The 9,917-nt window shown below is 37.9% G+C and overlaps 1 protein-coding gene across 1 annotated transcript; it reads right to left on the bottom strand.

Moving 5' to 3' along the window:
* Positions 1–259: 259 nt before the first annotated feature.
* On the bottom strand, positions 260–9,370 carry LOC117379376 (bromodomain-containing protein 3-like). Its single transcript, XM_033976076.2, has 11 exons — positions 9,216–9,370; positions 7,592–7,889; positions 7,188–7,325; positions 6,576–6,693; positions 5,352–5,401; positions 4,721–5,011; positions 3,363–3,491; positions 2,654–2,797; positions 2,383–2,468; positions 1,433–1,701; positions 260–471 (listed from the first exon to the last, which is right to left on the bottom strand). The coding sequence occupies exons 2-11, from the start codon at positions 7,844–7,846 to the stop codon at positions 341–343; spliced, it is 1,611 nt and encodes a 536-aa protein (XP_033831967.1). The 5' UTR covers positions 7,847–7,889; positions 9,216–9,370; the 3' UTR covers positions 260–340.
* Positions 9,371–9,917: the final 547 nt, after the last annotated feature.

Below are 9,917 nucleotides of genomic sequence, written 5' to 3'. Positions count from 1 at the left end.
AGGAATGATTCTGTTACTACAATAAAAATATTACTCAAGTAGTATCAAAAGTATGCTAAAAATGTCTTTGAAAAGTTACTCAACTAAATGTAACTGAGTAACTACCCACCTCTGCAAATACAAGTTCTCATCTTATAAGAAAACATTTGATTCCCCCGTCATTCATTTATCAAAACAAACTTCAGATAGCCTCACACAGTGCAAGTGCTCAAAATGTAATCCATTATTTATATTGGAAAAAAAAGTATTAGGACTCAAATCCATTGAAAACCAAAGTTATTTATTTAGTTATAAGTATAAAAATAACATCTGTAAACATTGAGAGATTATATGGCGGAGCTCACATGTCGGACATCTCAGAGCAGGAGTCTTCACTGGAGGAGTCCGAGGAGCTGTTGCTGGAGGGGGGCTGAGGGGACGGCTCGCTGCATTCTTCTGGAGCAGAGACGGCGGCACAATTCCAACTATTTCCTTTAAAACAGAAGGAATGTTTTGAGTTTTTCTTGTCTATATCAACCTTATTAAACTACAACTACACTAGAAGTTTACTGGGTGTAAGAAAAGAGCCCAGCTGAGGATGATACTAATAAACTAATAAAACAAATTAAAACATGTATATATTAATAATTAACTAATTGAAACCTATAATCAGATTTTGTATTTTACTTCTTTGGGGTATTAACTGCTAACACATAACATATTTAGATCACCATGTTACGTTTTATTGTTTTGAAAATTGAGTATTCGCCGAAAACAACAGACTGTATTAGCATTTTTTTATAAGTTTCACTTTCGTTGTTGATGCTCTGAGTCTCTCTTTCCTTTGCTCTCCGCTCTAAGTCACTCCCCCTTCAGAGCGCTATCATAACATAATCAGTGTGTGTTCTGCTAATGAAACTACTGCACATCACATCAAGTTTGTCAAGTTGCTGTGTACAGTTTTGTATCATGTTTTTGGATATTTACGGAGAATTGTCGTGTGGGACTTGTGGTCATTGCACAGAATCTCGAATGGGGCCCGGGAGAGATCACAAAATTACTGAAACATGCATGGATGACATCTAAAACCTCTTCAGGCATGCAAGGAAAATACCCTCATGTATTGATATATTATGTGGCTTTTATGCAGCTTAGTAACTTTTCCTAACTTTTTTCTTATCACTTACAAATTTTCCAGTTAATGCTTATACCATTGCCTTTTTGTGTCTGTTGTCAGCATCTGTACACCTTGCCCACGCACAACAAAACAAAGTAAAGTAATAGAAATGTTAATTTATGTGCACTGTTCCTATACAAACAAACAAACAAACGACTGGCCTTAAAAATATATAGTTAAGTGCCAAATAATAAACTATTGCTGGGTTTCAGTTGACATCACAACGTTGTATCGGTCAAAATGATTTAATACAGATGGGGGCTAACAAATACTCACTCCGGTACTTCTTGAACTTCTTACAGAGGCAGCGGCGTACGTATCTCTGGAGTTTACGCAGCGTGGAGGGCTGGAGGCTCTCGAAATCGATCTCGAACTCGTCAGGGTTGGCCTGCCCCAGCGAGGGCTCCCTCTTCTGGATGATCTGCACCACACGCCCCAGTTTCAGCCCGGGTAAGCGATTTATGTCCAGGCTCAGCTTGTGCTTCTCCTCGTACGTCATGGGCAGGGAGTCTAAGTCCTCATCTGTGCTGGTCCTTAAAAGTTGACTGTGAATGAGATAAAAAAGTATGTGAAAGAACATTTGTGAATTTGTGTTTTAGTAAAAAAGCAATTAGTAAAGGCTGTGGTCATTTAGGTATAATTCATAACTGAACAAAACTATATATCCTGTCTTCACGAGGTCTTAGTGAACACATTTATAACCTGCTAACCCTGTAGGTCATGTCTCTCCAAGATAATTTATTTCTAGAATACTGGATGTATAGAATATAAGTAGATTGAAATTGGAAGTTGTTTGATCAGATTTTTGTGCATGGGAAAACAAGTTAAATGAAAACTTCCAAGCACACAAATGACTGACAAACTTATAGTTGCCTTTGGTTTTGAAATGGGAGTGTCAAGTGGACCATAGGAAAATGTAAAATGTAAATAGGTTTGATATAGCTCTTTGTTAATGTTTTTTTTAACATGGTCTTACTAATGTAGTAGCCCTGTTGAAAAGAGGGGGGGGGTCTTAGGTCCTCCACCAGAAAATTATTCATATAACAAATCATATTTTCAGTAATTTGGTACATTTTGGGGGTGTCCGAGCTGGGTAGGTTGGTTTTCGTAATTATATTAAGGACCCCAGTGACAACGAGGTAGCTCATCTCAAGCGGTTTATCCTCCTATTAAATACATTTCAAATACTCAAACAATCAAATGGTGTGGCCCTCACAGTTGATTACCTGGTTTTGTCCTTTTCTATTTTCTGTTTAGCTTTGCTGGTAGGACCTTCTGAAAGTGCAGAAAGCTGGTTGTTAACGGCTTTGAGCTGAGGAGAAAATAAAAAAAAAAATTAACAAATGTAAGTGAATATTTGTTGCACATTCTAAGGCATTTTTCTGCACTGTTAAGAAATTATGTAAGAAAGAATTACCCAAACACCTACAGCACTTTTACATCTCAACTTAAAAAACAAAACAAAAACAAAAAAACTTTAAATTGACTTGTACTCACCTGTTCCTGCAGCTCGGCCACTCTGTTGGTCTGTTCATCTGAGGAGACGCATCGCTCCAAAGTTCTGGGATTTAAAGTGCTGACGGTGGAAACGGAGTCGACAGGTTCTTCGGGCATTTTGGCAAACCTCTGCTCGAATACCCCCTGAGGAGAGACACGGGTGTGGGCTTATAATGTGCCAAGTACAGGGTAAGAATGAAACTGTTTTCGTATGATTTGACAATATATATCTGCACAGGTGTATATGCAAGCTGTGATTTTATCTCACATGTCGTACTGTGCCATTGTCTGGGGCCAGGCTACAATATCTGTCCTGAAACCTTTAGTGTGGTTGGTGCTGGAGGCTGTGGGTCAGTCTGTGTTCTCAGTGAAAGCTTCACACTTGTTCCACTGAAGCTGAAGTCACAGTCGGACATTAGATTTTTCTCCACAAAACTCAAAAAGTGGCTCAAGAAAAATCTAGAGTTACATTACATTGCCCTGGGATGTAGCATGGACACACCAGTTCCTTTTGTGTATTCTTATCTATGCATTTTACCGTTTTCCTTTTTTACTAACACCATTTTAAAGCCTAATCATGGACGGGGGCTGTAAATTAACCTGTGTACATGGACATCGGTTACCAATTTGGAGTTAATGTTTAATTGTACTGTCCCTGCCAAATAAAACACTAAATGAATAAAATAAATAAACCATGTGGGGTCAATACCTGCAGTTTCCGCGCCTTAGCCACCACATCGTGAGTGGGAGGGTTGTACTTGTAACAGTTGGAGAAGATTAAACGGACATCTGCAGCAAAGGCCTGTGCGTCGGGGTACTGCCGGGCGTCCATCTTTTGCTGCAGATAAAAATATTATTAATTTATCTATTAACATTAACTTAAAGTGGAACACTAAATCAACTTGTGTATATGGTGTTTGGCATTATCTACTATTCCTAGTCCTTTTTGGAAATTGCAGTGTGGCGTCTCCACTGGCCACTGCGGTTTCAAGTACTATGTGACATTACACAGGACTGCCCTGATTACAGCCAGATGTTTCTAATTACAAACACGTGGATATGTGTGGATACCTAGACCAATCACTGTTCCTTATACCTCCAGACCCCACCCATCTTCCTCTTTATAGTTTAGATGTTCAGTCCCACAGTCAACACTAAAGTCAAGGAGATAGATGAACTTAAACAGCAGAGCCAATTTGAGCACCAATGTGGCAGTGTCTTTTTTTTGTTATTTTAATACACAGAAATTAAATCTGGGGTATTCTTGTAACTGATTACATTTGGCATTTCAGATTCCTGCTTAAAGTTTTCATCTAAAAATAAAGTATCTTATCTTTTGTTAACACAGAAATAAGAGCTATAAGAAGTACAAGGATTAGCTGAGTGATGGCGGTCTGCCCATTATACTTTGCTGCCTAAAATAAGCCATGCACACAATGTATGCATTTGAATAATAATGTGCTGAAGGGTTTGTGAGAGGACCATGGTACAATGAAATTTCAATGCATTTTAATACAAAACTGATATTGGTATCGGCTTGATATCGCAATATTGTTCATAGTATTTCATTGTATCAGATCGAAACAGAAATCACTGGTATCAACTATCACTAATGCCTACACATTAAATGGGGCATTACAGCTGGTTGTTACTTTATGATAGTGATGTGTCATGAGTTTTTCCTAATGCCGCAATAAATCACTTCCAAACACCTGCCTTAGACTGAACCACTGTCTGTCAGAAGTGCTTATGATCGGAATACATCAGCAGACCAGAAGCCAGGCCACAAAAGCAGAGGTCACATGATCTAAGCAGTGGCTCCAAACACTTGACTCTCGAGCATTTGATACTGCATAGGGGTTTTTTTTTTCTGTTCTAAACACATTGCTTATGGTGTTTTCCTGAACTGGAAGAGCATGGGATCAATACAAGCATTTATGGTCCCATTTGCACGTTTGATTTTCAGCAAAAAAGGCGTGTGACTAACAGCTTGCTAATGCTACGTTCAAGATTTTCAAAGAGGGCCGTTATAAATACAGATTATTACTATTCTTCTGAATGCTTGACCTTGATAGTGCCGAGGTCCATGGGGTACTTGATGATGTCGTGATAATCGTGCAGTTTCAGTGCCTGAGCGTCCACAGGGGAGTGGAAGGGCCAGGCGTAGGCAGAGTGCTTCTTAGACAGCAGCTCCTTCAGAATGTCCTCGCAGTACTGGAGCTGGTCACTCAGATGCCCTCTCAGCTGGGCATCTTCCGCTGCGGCCCGCTCCATACTCTCCCTCTTCTTCTTCCCTTCGGGCAGGTAAGCGTCTGTGGCCAAAAGGTCCAATTCATCTTTCCTTTTATAGGGTTTTTTCTGTGTCAGCACATAACAGAATACAGGGTTAAATGCATAAGATAGAGGCAAGAATGCTTTTTATTCAGTAATTTAATCTAGCAAATACAGAAATTCAGCAATCTGGATACATTTGGACTTAACAGACAAATTGATTATGAAGCAAAAGATAAAAAAGTATATTTCATTTATTGACATTTTTTAACAGAACTTGTGCTGATGATTTTGGGATCATACCTTTTTAGAAATACTTATAAGCAACTACTATGAAAATATATAACTACCCTTGTTAATATTTTTACATTTAAAGCCAAATCTTTTTAATGCAATTTTATGAGTTTATGAGTCAAATAACACTCACTTTGATGATGGGTTTTGGGGAAGATTTTGGTCCATTTCCGTCTTGGCTGCCTAGAAGACACATTGTGACACGGTAAGTAACAGTTTGCTTGAATATTTACTGTATCAATATGTCAGTATACAAGTTAGCAATATGCTGAACTTTTGACTAACCAAGTTTGAAATCCAGCAAAAAGGTAAAAGGCTTCGTTTTTTTTACTTTTCTGATGGAAAGTCATAAAAGGAGATTGGAGATTTTGGAGATGTCCCACAGTATGGAACCAGAAAACTAATATAACACATTTTGATTATAAAATGGAATCTATGACATCCCTGACATGTTAGTGCCATATGAACCATCTCGCAATTTGAGGACTTCAGGGACCGACCTCCTGCTGGTGCCCAGAGTCAGGACTAAACATGGGGAATCAGCGTTTAAGTTTTATGCAGCTAAAACCTGGAACAATATTCCTGAAGATGTGAGACAGGCCTCTACTTTGACAATGTTCAAATCCAGGTTCAAAACAGTTCTGTTTAGCTGTGAATATGACTGAAAGGTTTTTATTCTGCACTCTTCTCTTTTAATGGTAATTTTATGATGATTATTTGTGATTATTTATGTTTTGATTTGTGTGATTTTAATGTCTTTCTTATTCTGTAAAGCACTTTGAATTACCTTGTGTACGAATTGTGCTGTACAAATAAACTTGCCTTGCTTTGCCTATGATAAGAAATATAACCTAAAATTAAGAATCTTCAATAGAGCACAATATTTCAAATCTTACAAATGTTGGAAAAAAATCAAGTCATCTAACAAAAAGGTTTAATGTACAAAAGCGCAAATGCCAAAACCTTGTACTGTGGGCTGAAAAGGCACCCGCGCAGGTCTGACAGCAAGTGTATTGTTATGGCTAAAGAAAAAGATTGTGACAGAAGTTTAGAAAGCCTGCGCAATGGCATTTCAGATCAGAGCAGAGTGCACTGAGGCGGGTAATAGCAGCAGATGTTTTATATGTCGACCGATTCAAGACTGACAAGGCTGTTTGCAAGGATCAGAGAGAGACACGGTGGATTTAAAGAAAAAAAAAAAGACAATCACGCTTTATTCTTTTTTCAATTTACCACTTACTCTTAGCAGATGAAGTCCTTTCAATGTACCTTTTCTATACTTCAATATCCATCTTTTTTTTCTTTCTTATTTTTCATACATGTTTTAGTTATAAGACTTATAAGCCTAAAAACATACCTTTTCTAGCCTTGACTTTATTAGGATTTAGCTCCATTTCTCCCGCAGGCATCTGAGCCACTTTGCTTAAGAAAATCTTCTCCAAAGCCAGAGCCATCAGGACGATGTCATCTGTGGGCTGAGAAACGCAAACATGGATTTAGTATACCTGGTCAGGGCTCCGGTGTGACTAAAAATCTTCCTTGGGTGACAGATCCTCATCACAGCCCTTCTCCTCTGTCCTCTTTCCTCACTATAAATGCAGATTAAATAGTATAGGACACATTTAAATGATTGTTTTAATTGACAACTAAACAAAAGTAGTGTTAATTCACCCAGTCTCATCTCTGACCAGACGGTTAAAGTCGGAGCTAAGGCTGAAAAGCTCAAGTTAGAAAGCTAAACGCACCACAGTTTAGTTTCATCAATTCAATTTTTACAATTCAATACTGCTGTTAATGTAATTGTGTTATTATATAGTGATTATTTCCATTTCACTATACTCCCAGCCCCCAATATCCTCCTTTACAGATTATAATTAAGCGCTTAAATAAGATAATAAAACACTTAACATCTTACAATAACATATTCTTATACATATAGATATTATTAGAACAACAAAACAGAGCAAACCTTGTTGTAAATGTAACAATTTGTGAACATGGTGTTGATGTCTTGCATGCACTCAGCAGAGTTCCAGTAATAGTTATTTTCTAGTCGCTTCTTTATGGTGCCCAAATCCATAGGAGAGGTGATTGTCTCATGATAGTCCTGGAAAAAAACATTTAAGTTAACGCATGTTTGTTCCAGTTTAGACCTAGTTTAGAACAGTTCAGCCCTGGGTTCAGTCTTCTTGAGTCCTGGTTTTCTGGAATTTCCCCCACTGTGGGACTAATAAAGGCATAACTTAGCTTATCTTTAGTCCCAGGGTTAGTCCTCTTTAGTCCTGATGTAGTAATGGCTGCGTCCTAGATTAGTCCTGTTTTACCCCAAGGTTTAGTCCTGGTTTAGTCCGAGTTTAGTCCTGGTTAACTTACATGTAGCCCAAGAGTTACTGCATCCACTGGTTTGTGAAAGGGCCATGCAAACGGGTGCTTCCACAGGGACTTGACCACCACGTTGTTCATGTACTGGAGCTGATTGGTGCGGCGCCCGGGCTTGTGGGGGTTGGACACTTCAGGGGGAGGGGGGTTCACCAGCAGGGGGCGCTGTGCTGGAGGATTACTTGATGCTATCTGTTCTGGAGAGGGTTGGCCTTTGCAGTTTTTACTCCTCGTCTTTGTTTGCTCCATAGCTTTAGATCAACTGTACTAGAGGTCTACAGAGAGGAGATACCTGTTAACAAAAGGATATGAAAGTAATTAATCCAGCTGTAACAGAAAATAGTTCACGCTGTAAGATCAGATGTACATTATCCTGTCTTATTCTGCGTAAAAGTGCTAACCCTGTAGTTTAGATCTGTACAAACATGTGTTGAAATGTGTTTGTATTTCATTCTTTTTGTCTATTATTCTGAATGTGTTTAACTTTGAACAGAATCCTACAAAATAAATTGCAATCTGAAATATTAACTACTATAGAAATACAAGAACTCTCATTTGCTCCTGTGTCATTCCCAGTTTGTCCTGACATAATCAGACTATCCCTAATCTTATCATTTTAAATCACTGCGTTTTCAGATATGTAAAGATGCACTGCACAACTTTTCTGCTTGTCACAATGTTATTGCTTTGTCTGTTATATTCCACATTATGCCATAAAACAAATCTATCTCCATGAAAATAAGCAGAGGATGCCACCCAGCCAAGTTACAGATCAGATCTTCGGAGAGCATGCTTTTCATCTTCTCTAGACATAAGAACTAGTGTTGTGGCGATACTAAAAATTCTAAACTAAACTCAATTTTGATACTAAGGAATAGACTCCATACCAATACCACAATAATAATAATAAAAATAATAATAAAAAAAAACAAAACACTTACTTTAGATAATAAAACATTCTATATTTCCGTGTGATGTGGTCTTATACTTGTTCTGATACAGCTCAAGATCATTCTACCTGCTCAAAGGAGTATCTTGCTTCGATACTAGTTTTACTATCAATTTGTATCTCATTTTGGATACTTTTGGCAACCCCCCCAATAACACCACAAATGTAAAAATTGAAGCTGTTTAATGCCACAGTGAAACATTAAAGGGGAGACATGGAGACATGCAGGTGACAGACCCCCCACCAGAAAAAAATGCACAGTGCACCTTTAAGTATGTTTGACATTTTTTTGGCCTTTTACAAATCACTGTGAAGCCTATAACTATTGATACATTGCAGCTGATGTCATCAAAATTCCCTGGGGGCATGATGCTAACTGTAGGCACTTTTCTGTCTGAAGGTCTGTTACTCAAATTAGACTATTTTAACACAATCTGATCATAAATAAGAGGCTTAGCTTGAACTACAACAGGTGAGATGATCTGTGCTGTTAAACAAATCCCTGACATAAAATGACACAACACCTCCAACTTGATGTCACTGCAAAGTATCGATACACTTCAGAATCAATATCACATAATCAGTAAATCACAACATATGGCACAATCTTGTCATCACCTAACGCATGTGTAGCCTTAGCCAGCATGTAAACAAGACCAATCAGATTACCCAGGGACTATTTCATCTCGTTTTCAGATTATTTCCACGTGCAGATTGTCTTGCAGTGACGGAAACGTTCAAGTGCAAAAATCAGAGCAGGGAAAAGTTTATAACAACAATCCAAACGTGTGTGTGTGTGCAAAAAGATCTCCAGTCTGCCTCGTCGTCTGTATTTCTTTAACAATATGCGTTGGTTTACATCGCCATCTACTGCATGGAGGTGTGTTATGATGCAGGGGCCAAAACTTAATGAACAGGAAAAATTGGGATTGTAAATGCAATTAAAAGATTAGATTACCAAGTGCATTGTGCGGTTTAGATCAGCAGACACATTAAAATAGGGAAATGAGAACGTGCAATTGACGTATTCTTCAAATATAAATATATTTACTAAACATTTCAGACTTTTAACTTATATATATTTTAAAACACTCAGGCAGGTTTTAGGCAAGTGTTAAAAAATGAAAAAGGACACATTTCTGAAGCTATAAACTTAAAAAAATAAATAAATAAATAAAAAAAATAAAAAAGTTGACTATCCTATTAATCCTTTTTCTCAATCCCCGTAAAGGCAATTCCCAATGTAAAAGTGTCCTAGACTATCTAAAAAGTATACTTCTAAGCTTTGCCATAATACCAAATTACTAAAAAAGTAAGACAATCGCGTGCTCAACTGGTTCATTTTGTCCCTTACTGTCCCCCGTAATTCCT

Source organism: Periophthalmus magnuspinnatus, chromosome 12, assembly GCF_009829125.3.
Source record: "Periophthalmus magnuspinnatus isolate fPerMag1 chromosome 12, fPerMag1.2.pri, whole genome shotgun sequence".
Taxonomy (NCBI): Eukaryota; Metazoa; Chordata; class Actinopteri; order Gobiiformes; family Gobiidae; genus Periophthalmus; species Periophthalmus magnuspinnatus.
The sequence above is the reverse complement of the archived record's forward strand: the minus strand, read 5'-3'. Positions and strand labels throughout refer to the sequence as shown.